Source organism: Xenopus laevis, chromosome 5L, assembly GCF_017654675.1.
Source record: "Xenopus laevis strain J_2021 chromosome 5L, Xenopus_laevis_v10.1, whole genome shotgun sequence".
Classification (NCBI taxonomy): Eukaryota; Metazoa; Chordata; class Amphibia; order Anura; family Pipidae; genus Xenopus; species Xenopus laevis.
The window spans coordinates 32,227,829-32,250,501 of record NC_054379.1 but is presented as its reverse complement, the minus strand read 5'-3'; the positions used below and the strand labels follow the sequence as shown (position 1 = coordinate 32,250,501).

Here is a 22,673-nt window from a genome sequence, read left to right as displayed (position 1 = left end):
CGATCAATTCGAGTTTTTGCGTTGTTCACCCCGAATTCACTGATTTGAGGTTTTTTCTTAAACTAGAAAATATTCGAGTTGTGAGTTCATTCGAGATATAAAAAAAAAAAACTCACAAAGCTCTAAAATTCGACCATTGATAAATAACCCCCTTAGAGTGATGTAAACAATGATATTCTACTTTATGTTGTATGGTTTTTGAATTATTTAACTTCAGCAGCTGTCTGGTCATTAGGGTGCATTTTAAACAGGCAGTGGTTTGAGGGACAGAATGGAAAATGAACAGATTATCAACTTGAATAGAAAGAGAAGTACAGATATGGGCTCCGTTGTCCAGAAAGCTCAGAATTACAGAATGCCTGTCTCCCATAGACCCCATTTTATTCAAATAATTCAGATTTTTAAATTTTTTCCCTTTTCTCTGTAATAATAAAACAGCAGCTTGTACTTGATCCCAACTAAGATATAATCAATCCTTATTAGAAGCAAAACCAGCCTATTGGGTTTATTTAATGTTTACATGATTTTCTAGAAGGGATGCACCGAATCGACTATTTTGCATTTGGCTGAACCCCTGAATCCTTTGTGAATGATTCGGCCAAATACGAATTAGGGGTTGGAAGGGGAAAACATTTTTTACTTCGTTGTTTCGTGACAAAAAGTCACCGATATCCCTGCCCACCCCTAATTTTGCATGTGCAAATTAGGATTCGGATTTGGTTTGGCCGGGAAGAAGGATTAATCCGAATCCTGCTGAAAAAGGCCGAATCCTGGATTGTGCATTCCTATTTTCTAGTAGACAAAGGTATGACGATCCAAATTATAGAAAGGATAACTTGTCTTGAGTATTCTGGATAACAGATCCTATCCCTGTACAGGTATAGGATCCCTTATCCGGAAACCCGATATCCAGAAAGCTCAGAATTACGGAATGGCTGTCTCCCATAGACTCCATTTTATCCAAATAATCCAAATTTTTAAAAATGATTTCCTTTTTCTCTGTAATAATAAAACAATAGCTTGTACTTGATCCCAACTAAGATATAATTAATCCTTATTGAAAGCAAAACCAGCCTATTGGGTTTATTTAACATTTAAATGAATTTCTAGTAGACTTAAGGCATGAAGACCCAAATTACGGAAAGATCCGTTATCCAGAAAACCCCAGGTCCTGAGCATTCTGGATAACAGGTCCCATACCTGTATTATTAAGTTACAATAACTATAAAACTATATAGGCTTTTTGCTGCTGGAGTCAGACACAACTCCCCCCCCCCCCCCGCTAGAAACCAGACCGTTTTAAATTGGAAGCTGCAAAGAGGTATAATTAAGGTCCCCATACACGAGCAGATATAAGATGCAGACAGATTACCTCAATCAATATCGATCGGGCAGGTTTAAAAATCCAGTTGGATCGAGGACTGCTTTATAAGTAAATAATCTTGAAGACCAATTAAATAAAATAAAAAAAAAAGGAGACAAATTGAAAACATTCTAAGAATTCTAATGACATTCTGTATCATATATAGTTAACTTAGGTAAGTCATTATGATGACACACTCCTTCCATTATCATAACTGCTGAAATGATGTGTATTAATAGAGTAACAGATATCAAGTTTACCACTTGACCTTTTTCCCTATTTCATCATGGGTTTCAGCACAGGAACACCCAGTTAGCTGAGATTATGTGTTGGAGCAGAAATCCAGCCGTAACAATTACACGGGTTTCAAAGCAAACACAGGTGAAAGGTAACGATTCACCCATGTCACACGGCAACTATATGCATGTGTAGATTGACGTCTCTCCCAATGGGTGACATCAGTGACACCCTTCTCACTCCCCGAACCTACAGAATCGAGGAACCAGTTTCACTATTGCTTGTTTTCCAAGGGAGTCGTCCCAAGCCAAAAAGTGACGGTTCATTGCAGTTGGCCATAGAAGTCACAGAGCACACATAGTGACATGAGAAGAATAAACATGCTTTTCGACTAAAGGACCTAAAATATTCTTAGCCGGAAATTTTAATAGCGTGTGCTTGTTTCCTGCCCTGAATGCAAGGAAATTATCCACACCTATCATATTCAAAGGACAGATGCTTTGTGGGGGAAATACTGGCTGGCTGCAGATTTATGTATCTGCCTTTTCTACAGCAATGGCACTAATTCTAAACTGCCGTTATAGTGCATTATTCACTCTCATCCACTTGCTGCCCTATAGCGCAGTGGTCCCCAACATTTTTTTTTATTACGCGTGAGCCACATTCAAATGTAAAATGAGATGGGGAGCAACACAAGCATGAAAAAAATCCCTGGGGTGCCAAATATGACCTTTGATTGATTATTTGGTAGCTCCTATGTGGACTGGCAGCCTACACGAGACTCTGTTTGGCAGTACACCTGGTTTTTATACAACCAAAACTTGCCTCCAAGCCCGGAATTAAAAAAGAAGCACCTGCTTTGAGGCCACTGAGAGCAACATCCATGGGGTTGGTGAACAACATGTTGCTCACGAGCCACTGCTTGGGGATCACTGCTATAGAGCTACCTATCTGTATCTGCCTTTCCATTCTCATACCTTAATCAATGGGATATAAATGTTTTGCACTAATGTGTTTTCTCTGGCAGTGGAGTGTTGATCCAGCCCCAACACTGCTCCATGTGTAGCAATTCCCATGAAGGGTATCCACCAATCACTGCACATGACCAGAATTCTGCCATAAAATGTAATCAAGCAATTTATCCTAGCAACCAGCCAGTGGTTTGAATGACAGACTGCATGTAAATATTGCTCCCAGAGCAATAGTTGTTTGGCTGCCTCCCCCACTATTTAAACTCTAGGGGGGGAAAGGCAGCAAAAGATGGGAAATACAGCCAAACCCAAAATTTTGTCTTCCCGCATTTTCATGCTCACACCAATTCCTATGGACGCTTTCCCATTTTTTTTTTCTTGGCAGTTTCCTACATTTTACACCACAACTCCTAAAATGCCTGCACAGAGGAATCCATTGTGCCACCTGAATCGCCATGACTTCCCCCAAATAACTTACTTTTTGTTGGTGGATAATTTATTTCAGTAACCTCGCTCGTGCACGTATGACAATTTGCCACCTCTGTCTGTTGCGCAGCACCATAGAAACTGACACATATTACAGCTCTGGATGTGAGAGGACAGAGAGTGGATACAAAGGAGTCTGTGACAATTCTCTTCTAACTTGACTGTCTTTACAGTCACAAAGGGAAGTCGTCTTCAGTGCATTATAAGCCCGTGACCTTAGACTGCAGGCTTCCTGTTTTATAGATTTGCGCCTGCCCCACCCCTTTTGTGATGTCAACGGTGGGGCAGGATTGGCGCGATGCTATAAATGGAGGGGGGAGGTCGGGTGATGGTTGAAGTTTTCTCTACCTGCACATCAATAGTTGGAGAAACATTTTTTTATGAAAAACGTCTTATTTTACACCATTTTTTTTCAGGGTTCCCTGGAAAACTTAAAATGGGTGTTCTACTGTAATTAAACAACTGAGATAAATGAAAGGTTTAACTTAACTGTGACCTTCCTCTTTTACTATATGAGGTCTAAAGTAATTTGGTTCTGTTGTTTCATAATCTCATTCGGGTAAACCGTCTGAGCAGGCCAGTTAACAGCTTTTATCCTTGATGTCTATAAATAGTATTTCTATTTAGAAAGTCCAAAAGTCTCTAACACCCTTCTACAACAGATGAAGATGGATATTGCCCCACTCCCTTAGTGTTACTACAGACAACATCCTGTGCTTTCATTTCTCTATCTCTGTTTCCTGCTTTATTGCCCTTGGTCAGTTTGCTATTTTGCAAAAATTCCTTTTTTTTTTTTCATTTTATTTTTTTTACAGCTACTAACCAAGTCTATTAAATAACATACTGAGAGTAAGTGTAATGAAGACTTTGCAAACTGATCCCTTCAGGCCAGGCATGGAGACCATTCCTTAATGACATTAAGCCTGTCAGTGCCCACACAGGGTATGCTTTGGCCCAGAATGAACATTCTCTGCTTGCAAAAATGTTGTGTAATATAAGCCATAGGGTTTTGTAGAGTGTCCCCCATTGTATTTTAAAAAGGCAGCTTGGATGAAGGCATTTGTCTCCCAGTGCTGGAAAGACTCTTACCCTCATGTAATAAAAGGTACTAAGCAGCAACCAATTGGATGCTTTAATCCTGACCTCACATCACTGCAAGGGTTGAATTTCGATTTCATGTGAGTTTTTTTTTTTTTTTACCTCCCTTAAATATGATTGAATTTGAAATTCCACCTGCCAAAATGTGTTAATAAAATCGAATTACTAAAACTCGGGCAAATTTAAACAACCCAAAAACTCGAATCAAATTCAATTAGAATTTGATCAAACTCTAATCTAGTTTTTTCTCCAAAATAAACTTGGATGTCAGGAAGGCTGCAAACATCTCCAAATTGATCCCTGGACCTCTCCCATTGACTTAAACAGTAATTTGGCAGGTTTAGTCAAATTTGAATTCTTAAAGGGCCAGAGTATGATAAATCTCGAAAAACAAATTAGGAGACAGAATAAGGTCAGTTTCAGTGCACCTGTCATTCGCCAAATAAAAAAATGAGGACATTGTAGGGATGGGCTGTTTTATAATCGGGAAAATCCAAAATCCTAAGGCAAAGCCAAAGGGACATGCCCCGGTTCCAAAGGCAATCAACCCACAGAAATTTATATAAAAAAGATATATGTCCCAAGGCTTATCTTCAATAAAAATCAATCATTTATTATTCACATTTTAAAAAGTTTCATGATATATACTGACCGCCACATATCCATATCTTTTTGATATACATTCTATGCATTGTAGGGATGGGGCCAGTATATCCCTCCTTTTCAGGTTTTCAGTTGTGGTGGGTGTCTGGGCCCCTTTATTCTACTCATGTCCCACAGCTCTAGGTTATTAATGAACACAATAATTACTGCACATTGGGTCGGAAATCTGCAACTTTCCTGTGGCTAGAGGGGGGTAGTATGGGTATGAATCGCCAGTTGCAATGATGAGTTTATAACGCAGCTATTCATGTAGTGGAAATCTTCTCTGGAACCATGAAAACCCTTTGGAGTGCTGCTTCTGCCCCCTGCTTCGTATTGCACAGCCCTGCCCTGAGAGGAAGCTGAACCGTGGGACGAGATTTTGTTTATAATAGCCAATGAGAGATGTTCTTGGAAGGAGCAGAAGTTCTGGAAAATGTTCTCTTCTAATTTTAGTAGTTTTCCTATTAAATTATTAAATGCACAAGAGAATTCTCTGAGAATAGGAATTCCTCTGCACCAGCTGGAGAAAAGGAATTGTCCAATAATCCATCTATTGATAACTTTTTCTTAATAACATAGCCAGAATCACAGCCTCACAGGGTACATGCCCTGATTATATTACATGGGCCGTGTAATGCAAACGATCCCAGAGATAAAAATATGCCTATTGTACCTTTAGGGAAAAGCTGGTGTAAGAGTATCTCATAGATATTACCATCCCATAATAACTCACACGATTTTAAAAGAAATGACCAGTTACTTCTTTATATACTTGCTTTTTAAGTGCAGTTATATTCCCATTGCTTAAGTGTCCAGCTTTTATAAAAGTGCATATTTTTAAACCCCTATATGTATGTTCTAGAATGCCCCCTTTTCAACTTGGGTTCAAGTTCAAGTGCAAAGATAATCCCTCACCACATTGGACTCCTGCTAACAAAACAATCACAACAGAGGGTGAAGGGAGGGACTGTATGCTTGTAATATAATTATCTGCCTCAATCGGACCAAACACGGAGTAGCTTTAGTCCCCCTGTTCGTACTTTTTAGCCTAAGAAATTAAAAAAAAAAACTTTTCATGTTCAGCACAAGACCTGTTCATAGAACCCGTTTTAAAAAGGGATATTCTGGCCCTTTAACATCTTTTCAACTGGTCACTTGAATTATTTCTTCTGCCTCTTTCCAGCTTTCAAGTAGGGTTCACTGACCCTGGCAGACAAAAAATGATTTCTCTGTGAGGCTCCAGTGTTATTGTTAGATACTTTTTATTACTCATCTTTCTGTTCAGACCTTCTCCCATTCATCTTCCAGTCTCTCATGACCTTTGTGTAGAATGCTGCAGTTATAGAGCTGGGTGGAATGTTGCATTATCTCATAAACAGTAGCCGTCTCAGTTTATAAGCAAGGAAACATATACACGTGTAACAGGAAAACACTACTCTATTCATGCACATAAGTTAACATTTTTATTTACAAAACAAAGTACTAAGAATTGACTTATGCAGGGCTGGAGCCTGTAGGCACAGGGCGTTTGGCTTCCTAAGTAGCGCTTTGTTTGGTCACCCCATGTGATTAGAACCTCTTCCCCTTTAGCGATTACAACTTCTTCCCCTTCAGATCCCATTGTGTAAGAATAAACGTACTGCCAAACCACCACTGTAACTCACTTTTGCAGCTGCCAGTACACTCCTATAATCTGATTAAGCCTGGACATTTACAATGCGAAAAGTGCAGACAAAAGTTTCTACTGTAGCATAGTCCTAGTTCTACACTCCAGTGCCAGACCAAACTGGATGGGCACCCTACGCAAAGCCTCCTTGTAGCCCACTTAAATTTTTTTCAGTTGGGTTGTTTTCAGATTGTTCACCAGAAATAAAGACTTTTTTCAATTACTTTACATTTTATTTATCGTTTTTCCAAAATTAAAGTTTAATGTTCCTGCCTCTGGTGTTTTAGTCTGGCAGCTCAGCGATCCAGGTGAAGATTCTGGACTGGACTTATGCCATGCGAGTAACCATAAACGATATGGCCACCTTTCTGTTGTTTTTTTAATTTGTGCTAGAGTCCTGCGCGGAACCAATTTGTTAAACCTGACCTGATACCCGCTTGGCCCGCTACACGACCCGCAAGTACCTTATCCGCAACCCAATCCGGGACCCGATGACCATCAAGGAACAGGAAGTGCTGTCATTGTAAACCAGAAGTGACATCATTAGAAGTTGGCGTGATCAGAAGAAAAGGAGTAAAACAGGAAGTGCTGTCATTGTAAACCGGAAGTGACGTAATTGGAAGTAGGCGTGATCAGAAAAAAAAGGAGTAAACCTCGCTATTGAGGCAACCCGGAGAACCGCCGACCCGTGTCTATGCCTGCTCCTGAAACTTCTTTCTGCAACCCGCAGGCTTTTGCAGGTTACCCGCTGCAGGACTCTAATTTGTGCTGACTGCCTGACTTTCGGAACAGGAAATGAAGAGCAGCCTCGGCTCCTATTGTTATAAGTATTTGTGTGGCCTGTAACATTCCCTATCTGGTTTACTAACCTGGAGTCCTGAGTTTGTTTCCAGCTTGGGAACTATCTGCATGTTCTCACTGTGTCTCTGTGGGTTTCCTCCTACACTTCAAAAACATACAGGCAGATTAACGGACATCTGATAAAATTGTGTGATAGTGTGTGTTAGAGACTTTAGACTAGGGCCAGAAAGTGCTGAAATCTGCAGGCTGATTTCAGGCCCCGACCTCTATACGAATCTTCTTGTCTGCTCGCATCAGGACAGACTCCGTGGATTTCAGCTCGAAGTGCAAAGTCTTGTGTTTCTTCAACAAAATCCACCGAGTCTGTTTGCACTGGAGTCAACACAAGGCTTCCAGAACGCAAGCAGACAAGAAGATTTGACTAGTGATCGGGGGCTGAAATCACCTTGCGGATTTCAGCAGACTGATTTCTGCCCTGTCTGGCCCTAGCCTTAAGGTGGCCATAGATGTACTGATATCTAATTTTCGTATGGTATTCTGTGCGTGTATGGTGGAAGATGAGCTGATTGATATCAGCAGAAGACTCGTCGATAGGGAAAATTTTGATTGGGCACCTTTGAAGTCAGCCGAACATCGCCCATTGTTAGTGCTGAATCGTTCGATACAGGTAGAATTCTTTTGTTTCTACCTGTATATCTGATGATTCAGCTCTGAACGTGTATTGAAACAAGCAATCTTTCTTGGAAACATCTTTTCCAGGAAAGATCATATTTGCAACGTCTATGGCCACCTTTAGTCTCTAAGATTTATCAAGTGTTTGAATTGAAAATAGCATAAAACAAAAACTGTGGTACCGTGTAAGCCAGTAGCAAAAATAACAAATAAAAAAAAAAAAACTACAATACTTTTTCTATTTGCTTGTTTTTTTATTTGTTATAATTGAAAATAGGAATTTTAGATTTTTTTTTTATGATCACAACTCAAATTTGACTAGGGAGTTATTCAAATTCGTCTTGAGTTTTTAAAAAAATTCGAATTTGATTTTCGAGATTTATCATACTCTGGCCCTTTAAGAACTCAAATTCTAATATTCGCCACCTAAAACCTGCCAAATTGCTGTTTAAGTCAATGGAAGAGGTCCAGTGATCAATTTGGAGTTGTTTGCAGCCTTCCTGACATTTTAGTTTTTTTTAAATTCATCTCGAGTTTTCGGGTCGATTCAATTCATCCAAGTTTTAAAAATGTGATTTTATTAATAAATTTCGATTGGATGAATTTCAAATTTATGGGTGTTTAGGGGGTGAATTCGAAATTCGACCTTTGTTAAATGTGCCTCTAAGCTCCCCTGGGGTAGGGGCTGATGTGAATGGTGGCTAATCTCTGTAAAAATGCTGCAGAAATGTGTCTGTGCTCTAAAAATTGCAGATAACAATCGCGGCCCCAGTTGTAATCAAAATCAATCAGCAGTCTGCTGTAATAATTCTGCTCATTATCTCACATCACAAGCCCTATTCATTGAACATATGTTGAAAAAGGGGCATCTACTTCCCCTTTAAATCTCCTTGTGTAAAGCTGCAAGTTCCAAGTTACCACTTTCCCTCTTGTTTGCCAGCTTTGTGCATTTGTGGCACACATTCCAACAGTCTGACACTGTCAGTTGTTATCAGAACTTTCAGTAGCATTTGGCTAAAACCCTAATGATGGCAACATCATTGAAATATGATACACCCGCAAATGTATCATCACAGTATGTGGCTGAAGTGTTGTACACATCACATTCTCACTTCATTAAGCAGCTTGGCACTGAGATCCCAGTGTATGTGCCATATTGATGCATGCACTTGTTCTTTGCTGCTTTTATCTGTTTGGAACTGCATAATGCTTGCCTTTCTGCATTTGGAGTCCACAAATCTATAAATACAGGTATGAGATCCCTTATCCGGAAATCTGTTATCCAGAAAGTCAACTTTAAAAAAAAAACAAAACAAGTAATTACAATATAACATACTGATGCCCTGGGCTGGTATAATGGGTGTATATGCTTCAGAACCGCTGCTATAGTTTATATAAACAAACTGCAAGATGGAGGCAATTGAGCTAGGGCTAAATGGCACAGGTTAAATAGCATATAACAGATAGGGTCTGTAGAATTTATCTGCTATATAACCTGAGCCTTTTTACTTTTGAATGGCTGTCCCCATGTTTACACAGCAGCTTGTTTATATAAACTTTATACTACAATTGTGTTTCTGAAGCAAACACATTGGTACATTATATTTTATTTATTTTAAAGGAGAAGGAAAGGCTTTAATTAAGTAAAGCTTTATCAGAAAGGTCTATATAAATACAAAAGTAAACCCTTAAAGCAATGTTGCTCTGAATCCTCTGTCAAAAGAGACACTGCATTTCTTTCCTTCTATTGTGTACACATGTGCTTCTGTATCAGACTTCCTGTTTTCAGCTTAAACCTTCAGGGCTAGGGCTTGAGCATGCTCCGTTTGCTTCCCCCCCCCTGCTGTAATCTGAGCCCAGAGCTATGAGTGAGCAGGAAGAGACTCGGACAGAAAGTGATGTCAAACCAAGCTTCTATGGCAGCTGCTATCCCAAACAAAACAGAGCTTTTAGATCTGTTTACTCAGGTATTAAAAAGCATTCTTCAGAATAAATATAGTGTTATAGTTTGCACTAGTGTGGCTCATCTATTGGCAATAAACTGCTTATGTAGCTTTCTTTTCTTTTTTGGTGTTTCTGTTCCTTTAAGGTATGGCGATCCAGATAACTTACAAATCCCTTATCTAGAAAATCCCAGTTCACAATCATTCTGCATAATAGATGTTGTACTTGTCTATTTCATATAAATGTGAACAGTGATAGTTTGGGCCTTTTTTACTGCTTGTGTCGTTTAGCTAGTAGTTCCTCATCTCAGACTTGATTTATGTGGATTTCACAGCAAAACAATATATTTATCAGAAGTGGTTACTGTAGGCAAATCTTACCCTTAAAGGAAACTATTGTTTCCTGTTTTTATAATGCACTAAATAATAATTAAGTTTTTTAATTTACTATATATATTATTATTATTATTTGTTACGTTTTACTCTAATCAAGCCTGACCATAAAGGGTCAGTATAGAACTATGTTTGTTTAAATTCTGACTCCTGAAGCAATGTTGGCAGAAAAAGAACTCATTCCTGTTAGTTTTTTTTTTTTCTTTCCAGAGAACGGAACGGGCCGATAATGCTATCGATATCTGTTACATTGACAAATAATTTTAAAACCATTAATACTTAATGAATGAATATTGGAAAGCTCCTTAGAATTACATTTTCAGTTTGCAAATGCACGGAATTTAGGTGGAGAAACCCTTTAACGTTCTAAGAGCACGGAATGGAAAAGAATAAAAAAACTATGATCTATTTTTCGTCTTTAATAAGTAATTAAAAAACTGTTACTGGTAGAAACACACAGTGGGTATAAATTATCCTAAATGCTACAGGGATTAAGGAAGAGGATTCATAACACTGAAATGAATCGTCCACCATGCCTAACACCCAGTATTCACCTGAATACTGGAATGTCCCCAGTACCCAGTTAAAGGAGAACTGAACCATAAAATGAAAATGGTTAAATATGCCATATTTTATATACTGAATTTATTGCACCAGCCTAAAGTTTCACTACTCAATAGCAGTAATGATCCAGGACTTATATTCTGACATTTATATTGTGTACTGTTGTGACCTTTCTATTCTATGTATACTGTATATTGTTACTGGGTCCCTAAGCTCAGTACGTGACAGCAGCACAGAGCATGTGCAGTGAATCAGCAGAAAAGAAGACAGGGAGCTAATTTGGAGACACAGATATTTACTGCTAGATATTTACTGCTAAAGGATTGTGGTTGCCTTTGGCTGGTACAGAAGCCCAAAAGATAATGTACATCATTTCTAGCTACTTCTTTAGTTAGGCTTTAGTTCTCCTTTAAGCACCCTAATCTGAATAGGCCAGAGTCTTGCACCCTGTTAGTCTATGAGGAGTCAGAAATGAAAAGTGAATATATATTCCAGAAGTGGAATATTTAGTTTGACTGAATGAACAGACACTGATCAGTCTGGTGTTGCATTAAAAGATAAAGAGAAAGTGCACAGAACAAATTGAAAGGTCATAAACCCTACAGTGGAATGTTACAAGGGCTCTAGGCTTTTCTGTGTGATTTATATGGCTATTATCTGCATTTTGCCTGTTTATTCTCATTAGCCACTCACCAGATGCCAGCAGGCCACCCCCAGTCACTAGACTGAATCCTCAACCCTTTATTTTAATGTTTATTTCACATGACTAAGACTGAAAGGCGGTCAGAGAGGTGTTCAACCAAGGCTGCCACCTCTGCTCCACGTGGTTTCTCTTGGAAAGCAGAAATCAAGTTCCAGTATGCATCATTTATACATAAAACGAGGTAAAGGAGGGACTGAATGCCAGAATAGGGGGGATGTAAAACGGGACGCTTTAGAAATAATTTCATAATTACTTCTAATCCAAGAAATGTTAAAGGTTAGAGTCCGTTGCCACCCTGTAGATGACATCTCATCTGGTTTTATGATAATGGTGACACTTCTTTTCCATGATGATGTGACTTCTGGGTTTATTGCTGTGTAAACAGGTCAGGTTGCAGATAATGAAGCTGTAGATTCAGATGCAGGTCACAGTTCTTTGGGTTGGGTGCTGCTGTTGGTGTCCCTCTCTTTACCACCAGCATTGTACATGGCAGATCAAAGCTGCCCACTGCATTTAGAAGAAGGCAGACCATTTTGGAACCTTAGGGTAGTGGCAGACGGGGAGATTAGTCGCCCAGCGACAAATCTCCCCTACTTCTGGCGACTAATCTCCCCAAATGCCTTCCAACCAACAAGAATACGTATCGCCAGCGGGATCGCATACATTTGTGAAAATTGCCTCACGAGGAAACTTGGGACGACTTCGGAAATCTGAAGCAATTCGTATGCCATCCCACCAGCGATTCACATTCTTGCCGGCGGGAAGTCATTTTGGGGAGATTAGTCGCCCGAAGAAGAGAAGATTTGCCGCTGGGCAACTAATCTCCCCGAATATTCACATGTGCCACCACCCTTATTGTATATAGTGAAAGTAAACAGAACTTTATTGTAACTTTATTTTATTTATTATGTTGTCTAGTCTGTGAAGAAGGCATTCAAGTAAGAATTTCATTGTACTGTATACACTGTACTTTCTACATATGACAATAAAACTTTGACTCTTGACAGATTAACATTGGGCAGCGTATGGGGCCCTTTGATGGGCTTCACTGATCAATATCTGTCCAAAAGTCAGCCAGATGTCCATTGGTCAGGGTTAAATAGTTTGACAGATCGAAGGCTGCATTTAGTTTTTGATGCAGTCCTCCATCCGATCTCCTGTATGCTCATCCTAGGACTCATGATCAGATCAGCCAGATTTCACCCACCTCAAGGTGGGCATATAGGGGTGAGATCCACTCATGGTGGCCTCGCCAAACGAGCGGATCTCTGTTTGCATGGCCAGCTTTACTTAGCTGCAGTATAACTTTTGTACAGCTCTGTGTAATTCAATCCAAGCCTTCTTCATCTGAACAGACCTTTAATTTGGTGATAAGGAAGCAGGATGGAAGTTCATGCTGAAAACATATTCTTTAGTTATTTATATCTTGCTTCATGGGGGCTTTTGTGCGCCTGTCAGGCTCGTTCCTCTCAGCTCGCTCAGTAATCCTTCCAAAGCAGCTCATTCACAGGGTGATAACATGACTGCTGATGATAAAGCGCTTCATCAGTCTGGAGTTAAAGCTCTCCGGGAACCAGATGATTGAAAAAGGCAATATAAGCCTTAGCATGGTGTCATTTGATATTTAGCATGAAGCTTTACAGAAAATGTACAGGGTAATGCAGTGTATTTCTCCAGGAATACAGACACCCAGCTCTTTGTGCTGGTTAAAATACAATTATTAAAGATGCACATTTATTCTATGGAAATTGCACAAGAAAGCACACTCTCCGACAAATAGAAGTTATAAAGAGAAACAGTAAGTGGTCAAAGCCTGGATAGTTACTGTGTATATTTTGTGTCCATTTTTTTCCATTTTATGTGGGAAAAGAAGAGAGTCGGTAACCCAGGCTAGCAGAAAAAATTGCACCAGCCCAGGGTTCTTCTCAGAAGCACCCCAGAGTGGTGTTCTTCCTCCTTCATTCTTCAATAGCCCCAGGCCAACACATGCACAGTATAGTGAAAAGGTCAGCATTTGATTAAAGAGGTTGTTCACCTTAAAGTTGAATTTTAGTATTATGTAGAGAGTGATATTCTGAGACAATTTGCAATTGGTTTTCATTTTTTTATTAGTTGTGACTTTTGAGTTATTTAGCAGCTCTCCAGTTTGCAGTTTCAGAAATCTAGTTGCTAGAGTCCAATTTACCCTAGCAACCATGCATTGATTTGAATAAGAGACTGGAATATGAATAGGAGAGGCCTGAATTGAAAGACGAGTAATAAAAAGCAATAACCATAAAATGCCTTACACCGCATTTGTTTTTAGATAGTCGGTGACCCCCATTTAAAAGCTGGAAAGAGTTAGAATAAGGCCGCAAATAATTGAAAACATATACAAAATAAATATTGAAGACCAATTGAAGAGTTGCTTAGAATTGGCCATTCTATAACATACTAAAAGTAGGAAGAAGAACTTTTAGTATGGTGCTCGCTCAGAAATACCCTGGGCAGGGTTTCGGGTAAATGACAACATTTGGCGCCCCCAATGATTTCACCTTTCCTTCTTCTTTAATGTAATGTCCTAGGGTTCCTGCTCAATGTAGAATGTTACTTCATAGTTTGGGTGTGTATTGACAAATCTGCAGGTTTCAGCCAATCATGTAGTCACACTGATAGTAATGAATTTCCCATAAACCAATGTCCATTTGGAGTCTGGTTAATTATTATGGTGTTACCTAAAGAATCCCGGGCTGATGGATTTCTAAAGGTAACCAACTAAATGAAGAATTTTTAAAAATTCAGTTTTTTTCAAGAACTAACTGGGTTGTTTCACTTGCAGAATAATTGGTGACAGTGTCCTGGTGAATCACTGTTTGTAAAATAGTTTACTCATGTAAACGCTGGAAAATGAAGAAGGCAATTTCAGACACTTATGCAATTCAAATGTTTTTAATAGATTCAGCATGAGTGACATTATGTAGCGTGTGCCTGCACCCTAACTGGTCTTCATGCTGAGCGAGGCCAGTCCCACGGCTTGGGAACCACTGGAAGAAACTATGTGAACACTGGTATGTGAGATATGCTTCTTATCTAAGCCAAACACTTGATATCTGAAGAAAAAATTGCAGTTACGCTGAGAATTCGCGTAATGGTGAAAATTAGTCAAATGCATTGGTCTATGGGTTAAATTTTTTTTTTGCCATGTAACAATTTTTTTCTGCCCATTGGAGTCTGTGGGTGTCATTTTTGCAGCGAAACTTCACTCATCACTTATCCCCAACTTTTTTTTTTTTTACCCGTGAGCTACATTCAAATGTAAAAAAAAGTTGGGGAGCAACACAAACGTTTCTGGGGGTGCTAAATAAGGGCTGTGGTTTGCTATTTGGTAGCCACTATGTGGACTGGCAGCCTAGAGTAGGTTCTATTTGGCAGTGCACCTGGTTTGTTTGCAACCAAAACTTGCCTCCAAACCAGGAATTCAAAAATAAGCACCTGCTTTGAGACCACTGGGAGCAACATCCAAGGGGTTGATGATGAGTCACTGGTTGGGGATCACTGCCCTAAAGCAGGTCTGGACTGGCAGTCAAAATGGGCCCTGGCATTCCAAGTACTCAGAGGCCCAAATAGTCCTCCACCAGCCCAATAAATAGTGACTGTCTAAGGGACCTTACAGCAGCCCCACAGATTGCCAGTCCGGGCCTGCCCTAAAGTATAGACTAACTCCCAAATTGTAGGACTGTCACTGATCTCTCGGGGACCAAAAGAACTGGGTAGGAATCCCATCGTGAAGGCCAGTGTGTGTAGGCGTTAAAGGAATTGTTCAGTGTGAAAATAAAAACTGTATAAATAGGCTGTGCAAAATAAAAAATGTTTCTAATATAGTTAGGCAAAAGTTTAATGTATAAAGGCTGGAGTAACTGGATGTTTAACATAATAGCCAGAACACTACTTCCTGCTTTTCAGCTTTCTTGGTTTACACTGACTGGTTACCAGGCAGTAACCAATCAGAGATTTGAGGGGGGGCCACATGAGTCATATCTGTTGCTTTTGAATCTGAGCTGAATGCTGAGGATCAATTGCAAACTCACTGAACAGATATGTACCATGTGGCCCCCCTTAAAGTCACTGACTAACTCAGAGTTAGAGAGCTGAAAAGCAGGAAGTAGTGTTCTGGCCATTATGTTACACATCCAGTCACTCCAGCCTTTATACATTACATTTTTGGCTAACTAGCTATATTAAAAACATTTTTTATTTTGCACAGCCTATCTATTTACTCAGTTTTAATTTATTTACTGAACTGTTCCTTTGAGGTAAATGTATAGTTTGGATGCTGATAGTTTTGTATCAGGTGTGGGGTGGGCTGTCCATTACTGAAGCGCAGAGTAGTGGTTTAAACTCAATGTGTTGGAAAGTCACTGGCCTTAGGGGTACATGGAAATGATGAGTTTGACTCCTCATTAGCAATCCATGGTCCATTTTCAAAGGGTTTACCATGGTTTCAAAAGGAAATCAGACCGTCATCTCGGGACTTCATTTGGCACCTCTCTGGGCTGTATAATATTATTAGTGAGAGTGCTGAGGTTCTTTTGAGCCAACAAAAAGCAGCAGTTACAGTAGAAAAGTGAAATACAGTGCACGCAGGCACTGAAGTCTTTCACATCTCTATAATGCATTGTAGGCTTAATATTTCTAATGGCCTTCGCTGTGTGGTCAACAGACGGATGAGAAAAGCACAAGAAAAGTTGGATTGAGCCGCGTTTACATTGGGGGGGAGGGGGTTCACTTGATGGAAGTGCATGTCCTGCCTGGAAATCTCAGCAGAGCTTGGCAGCAGAACAAGGTACAGAGCCAGAGTCCTTTCACTGATGAACACTTTCCACATTCATCACTCAGGAAAACTGCTCGCCTTCTTGCTATGTTTATGCCAGGAGAAAATCATTTAAAAATTTAATTAGCTACAATGTTGACTGTGTCCGTGAATAAGCGTTAAACTCACCGGCGCTATCTGCCAGCCGAAGCTGCCTCCACCATAATTCTATTTGTTGTCTCCTCCACTAGCTGAGAGCTTCCCAGTCTGTGGGGTTGGCGTCACTATGAGGGTCAGAAACAGTCAGTCCCACACTGGGGTCCAGCATGAAGGCCACTTTGGTTGAAATTTGGAGGTGAATGTTTATTTGCTGTCCAAAATATTTTGAAAACTATTTCTGGGTTAGGTTAATTGCACATGGGTCAGTTTCTACGCTGGTTTATATATTTGCTGCTTTTCACTCCCTGAATATATACTGTGTGTGTGTGTGTGTGTGTGTGTTTGTAAGACAAAAAAAGGAAAGCATTTAAAATAATTAACATATAAAATACTTTTAGCATGCACTGCTTCAGAAACACTACTATAGTTTATATAAACAAGCTGCTGTGTAGCCACGGGGGCTGCCATTCAGAGATAAGGCTCCGGTTACATAGCAGATAAGCTCTGTAGAACATAATGGTGTTATTTGTTATCCACTATTTAACCTGTGCCATACAGTATTTTTTTTTTCAATTTCTGCCATTGCTACACAGCAGCTCGTTTATATGAACAAACACATCAGTTTTACAAGTGCATGCTAACAGTATATTATATGTTAATTACTTTAAAACGCTTTCATTTTTTGGCATTACTGTTCCTTTAAGCAACGTGTTTTCTGAAGTCTCTGCCGTCCTTTTAATTTTAGGTAACATTTTCCATCTTGAAACTTGGCTTGTTTGCTCTTACCAGCGTTTGCTAATGGAACTTGTTCCAGCGCTGAGCTAATATTACAAGAGAGCGTGGTGTTTATTATGAAGCCGTCCGCACTCCCTTCCTCTCCTGATCTCCAGAAAGTTTCAATGGAATCAAATCTAAAATTAGTGAGGATAATTCCAGGCAAATCAACCGCTCTTAATCAAAGGATTGTGTGCAAAAATCAATTAGGGCGATGATAACAGGCAAATCATTTTAATACTATACAAAATAAATAATGAAGACCATTTGAAAAGGTGCTTAGAGTTGGCCATTATATAACATACTAAAAGTTGACTTAAACGTGAACCACCCCTTTAAACAGATTTCTGGATTACCATTTAGTGCCATAATCCCCTACCAGTGGTTTGCGAGCAACATGATGTTCCCCAACCCCTTGGATGTTGCTCCCAGTGACCTCAAAGCAGGTGCTTATTTTTTAATTCCAGGCAAGTTTTGGTTGTATAAAAACCAGTTGTATCGTTAAATAGACTCTTTTGTAATCTGACAGTCCACATAGGTGCTACTAAATAGCCAATCATAGCCCTTATTTAGCACCCCAAGAACTTTTTTTCCCAACTCCTTTTACAATTGAATGTGCTTCACGGGTAGAAACGGTTGGATCCAGAGTTTTTTTTTTTTTTTTTTTTTACATTTTTTCTGGATTTTTATATCATTTTTTTTCTGGACCCTAGGGGTTTCTGCTGTATTTTTTTCATTCAAAAGTATTATTCTAAAATTTCTACCCAGGCCCGGATTTGTGGTTCTTCCGGTTTATAAATCCGGGCCTGTTTCTACCTAAATGGTTGCTGACAATAAAAACACTAGCAACAACTTTTGCAGTATTAACTCTTAGAATGCCAGTGCAATATTGCCCTGGCATGATAGTAGGTTTTAAAATAAAAGTTTACCCTGTCCTCGGATACAAGCTCAGTAAGCGATATTTCTGGCCTTTTATTCTGTGATTCTTGGCAGCATTGGATAATTCCTATTGATGGTAGCAATGGCTTTCTTACATACGTTAGTAAAGCTCTGGGAGCACGCTCAGTAGGGCTAATATTGATATATCAAGTAATTTATCAAATTTGTAGCAGTTTTGAAAGTCAGTGATTAAGCTGCTGATCTTTTAGTAGAAACATAAAGGGGTTGAGTGATATTCTGAGACAATTTTCAGTTGGTTTTCTATTTGTAGACCGTGGCTGAGAAGTCATCATGAAAGTCAAGAAAATAACATATCTAATTATAATTCTTCTTGACTGTACCGCAGTGTATCGGTGAATCAGACGGTGAATGATGTTGATGGGAATTATTGTTTGTCAAGATATTATTAGTGACTGTAGTGTTTAGACGTATGTGCTCATTTGCACCAGCATGGGTATAGATCATATTAATAGTTTTCATAAGGAGAGTTTGTATGTTTTGCTAAAGGAATATTTATGCAGATTTGTGTGTAGCAATGCACCAAATTATTGGATTTTTATTTTGTCCTTCCTCAACCCTATGTTCTCAGGAAGCAGATTCACTGTGACTGTTATTGATAATAATAATAATAATAATAATAATGAGCTCATCCCTTGCTCTAAACTTACTGATACTTATTGTGACTTCTACCTATGAGTAGCAATGGCTGCACCGGGCCAACCCAGCCAGGCGCCCTAGGCAACCTGGCCGGCCACGGTAGTGCTTGCTCTGTTGCGCATGCGCGAAACTGCGCTAAGGTGCGCATGCGTGAAACTACATGCGCATGCGCAGAAGCGCAATTATGCAAAAATGTCCATGACAGTCGGGGAGAGACAGGACCGGACAATGGGGTAGGCAACAGAGCAGGTACATGCCTGGCACCCCCCCCCCCAGCTTTGCGCCCTAGGCACATGACTACTCTGCCTACCCCTAGTTCCGGCCCTGAGCAATGGCATACATACATACACTATAAATTGTCTTTCCATTAATAATTGTCTTATTAATGATGCAAGACAGCATACACTCATGTCGTATAATACGGATAGGTTTACATTGACCAAATTATATAATACAGGTATGGGTTCCGTTATCCGGTAATCCATTATCCAGAAAGCTCTGAATTACAGAAAAGCTGCCTCCCATAGACTCCATTTTATTCAAATAATCCAAATGTTTAAAAATGTATTTCCTTTTTTTCTGTAATAATAAAACAGTAGCTTATACTTGATCAAACTAAGATATAATTAACCTTATTGGAAGCAAAACCAGCCTATTGGGTTTATTTAAAGGTTAACATGATTTTAGTAGACTTAGGGGCATATTTATCAAGGGTCAAATCTCAAATTGAAAAAACTTCGAAATTCGAATTCAAAAAGACCAACCGAAATTAAGTCAAAGTTTTGTTTTTTTTGGTTGAATTGGTCTATTTTTGATCGAATAGGTTGATCGAATTCGATTCAAAGTTTTTTCCCAAAAAACCATAGATTTTTCAAAGTCCACCAATTGACTTCAAATAGGTTCTAGGAGGTCTCCCATAGGCTAAAACAGCAATTCGGCAGGTTTTAGATGGCGAATGGTTGCAGTCCATTTTTTAAAGAGACAGCACATGATTAATTTCGATATTCAAATTTTCTAAGATTGTATCAAATTGAAATCGAATTTGGACTATTCGAAGTACACAAAAAATAGCTCAAAATTCGAATCTGCCCCTTAAGGTATGATTTTCCAAATTAGGAGAAAGACCGGTTATCTGGGAAACCCCAGGTCCTGACCATTCTGGATAACAGGTCCCATACCTGTATAGTCTGCAGTGTTGGGACACTTTATGTAGCCAAAAGTGTACAAACAACCCTCCTAATATCTCCTCAGTTGCACTCGCTGAGTTCCAATCAATCTTTGGAAGCATTATCAGCACAAGAAGCATTTATTAGAATTAGGAGGATCAGAGAGCAGACACACAAGCCTAACACTATACACAATCACAAATGCCAGCCGGAATGGCGTATGAGTTAAAGGGGTGGTTCACCTTTAAGTTAACCTTTATTATGTTGTAGAATTGCCAATTCTAAGCAACTTTTCAATAGGCCTTCATTATTTATTTATTTATAGTTTTTTAATTATCTGCCTTCTTCTTTTGACTCTTTCCAGCTTTCAAATGGGCATCGCTGACCCCATCTAAAAAGCAAATGCTCTTTAAGGCTACAAATGTATTATTATTGCTACTTTTTATTTCTCATCTTCTTTCTAGTAACGTCCATCCTATTCAAATTCCAGTCTCTTATTCAAATCAGTGAATGGTTGCTAGGGTAATTTGGACCCTAGCTACCAGATTGCTTGACGTGCAAACTGGAGAGCTGCTGAATAAATCTTAAATCATAAAAAAATGAAAACCAATTGCAAATTGTCTCAGAATATCACCCTCTACATTATACTAAAAGTTAACTCAAAGGTGAACCACCCCATTATTTTGTCTTGTATAGGATAATGGGAGGGTGTGGGCCCTCTGTACTGAGCATGAACGAGCAGCAGAAGAGGCGTGGGGGAGCTGGTGATTCTTTGCTTACTGCATACTGTTAGGGCCATGGACTACTCTGGGTTTGGGGTATGACAGGAGAACCGCTACTTGCCTGAATCAACTCTAAAGTTGGATGGAAGAGAAATAGAGATCTGGGGAAGTCTTTCATTGTTTGGGCTGGGGCTATGGTTCCATTGAAACACTAAGTCATAAAATGACGCTCTTGTCTATTCCATGCCTCCTAGTTTGTGGAAGTCTCCTGTTTCCGCACAATAATGTTCCTAAGCAGAAACCAAGGTATCTACACAATGGCTTTGTTAAAGGAGAAACAAACCCTTGAAAAAAAAAAACCTACCCCTCTACCCTACATAGACCCCCCTCCTACCCTTCAGCCTAGCTGCCCCCCCGGGCAAATGCCCCTTAGTCTCTTATTTACCCCTCCGCTCAGATTCTGTCCAGCGGAGTTCACGCGCCATCTTCAGCCACTTGGTAATCTTCGGAATTAAACCAGCGCTTCGGCAATTTTCGTGAGTCTCGGTGCATGCGAAGTTGTCTTGTAACAGAAAGTTGCTCCAACTGTGCATGCGCCGCTTCGACTGTCTCATTCTGAAGATTACTGAAGAGAAGAAGATGGCACCCTTGAACTCCGCTGGACAGGAGGGGTAAGTAAAGAGTTGGGGGCATTTGCCTGGGGGGGAAGGGGTCTATAGGGGGTAGAGTTTGTTTTAATTAAGGGTTTGTTCCTCCTTTAAGGGGACTGGAAGAACTTGACTGGGTTGCACAAAACGCTGACCTCAGCCAGGTCAGGAATGGGAGTCAAAATAGGCCCTTGTATTCCAAGTACAGAGAGGCCCAAACAGCCCTTCATCGGCCCACTAAACAGTGACTGTCTATCTTAAAGCAGCCCCTCTGGCATTTGCCACAACCCACAGACTGCCAGTCCGGGCCTGACTTCAACCTATGTGACTGTGAGCCAAGTGTGAGCCCTATAATCAGTGTCCAACCTCTGTGGTAGATGTTGCAAACTGTCCCTGAGCTTGGTAATGAGATTTTGCACAGGCAGGTGTCTAAATATTTCTCTTTTTCCTTTGGTCGTTGCTGGGCTGAGTCTTTGTTCAATCCCGGGTTTCGCCACTAAATTATTATTGAGTGGGACCAATTTACTATGCTTTTGTCATATGTGACACCATTGATGGGAGGGTTGTTCACCTTTAATTTAAATTTTAGTGTGATGTAGAGAGTGATATTCTGAGAAAATTTGCAATTGGTTTTCATGTTTTATCATTTGTGGTTTTTGCGCTATTTTGCTTTTTTTTCCCCAGCAGCTCTCCAGTTTCCAATTTTGGCTGTCTGGTTGCTAGGGTGCTATTCTAGCACCCATGTATTGAGCTGAATAAGAGACTGGAATATGAATAGGAGAGGCCCGAATATAAAGATTAGTAAATAAAAGTAGCAATAACACCCTTTGCACCACTTTGGGTTCAGATGGAGGATGATTTACTGTACCCATATCTCTCGCAACAATTGATATGGTTATCAAAGATACCGTATCATAATATTTCCAATGCCTCTCCGCTAACTAAAGAAATGCTACATCTGTGGACGGCTTCAAGGAGGAGATTTGGCCTGATGTCTTCCCCATCTCCCTTAACGCCCTTGGCGAATAACCAAGACTTTCCTGTAGGGCAATCAAAGCGGGCAATGACTTGGTGGGCCACCAAGGGAATTTACACACTTCAATCGCTGACCAGGTATGGGAAACCTCTAACGCCCATTGCAGTCTTACAGCGCACAAAGGGAGCACCTGTGTGACCGTAAATGAGACATCTATTAAATTACTCCATAGGACCTATCTAGTCCCCACGAGACCTATATCCTTCATGCAATCCACAATGCTTTCGGGGCTGTCCAGACCC

At 39.9% G+C, this 22,673-nt stretch overlaps 1 protein-coding gene across 4 annotated transcripts in view; it reads left to right on the top strand.

Annotated features, from left to right (window-relative positions):
• Window positions 1-22,673, top strand: part of commd1.L (copper metabolism domain containing 1 L homeolog) — a 49,943-nt gene that overhangs the window by 21,104 nt on the left and 6,166 nt on the right. The window contains exon 4 of one of the 4 annotated variants that reach the window (XM_041562314.1): window positions 14,478-14,584. Within the exon in view, the coding sequence (XP_041418248.1) occupies window positions 14,478-14,492 (15 nt within the window). The 3' untranslated portion in view covers window positions 14,493-14,584. 4 annotated transcript variants of the gene reach the window in all.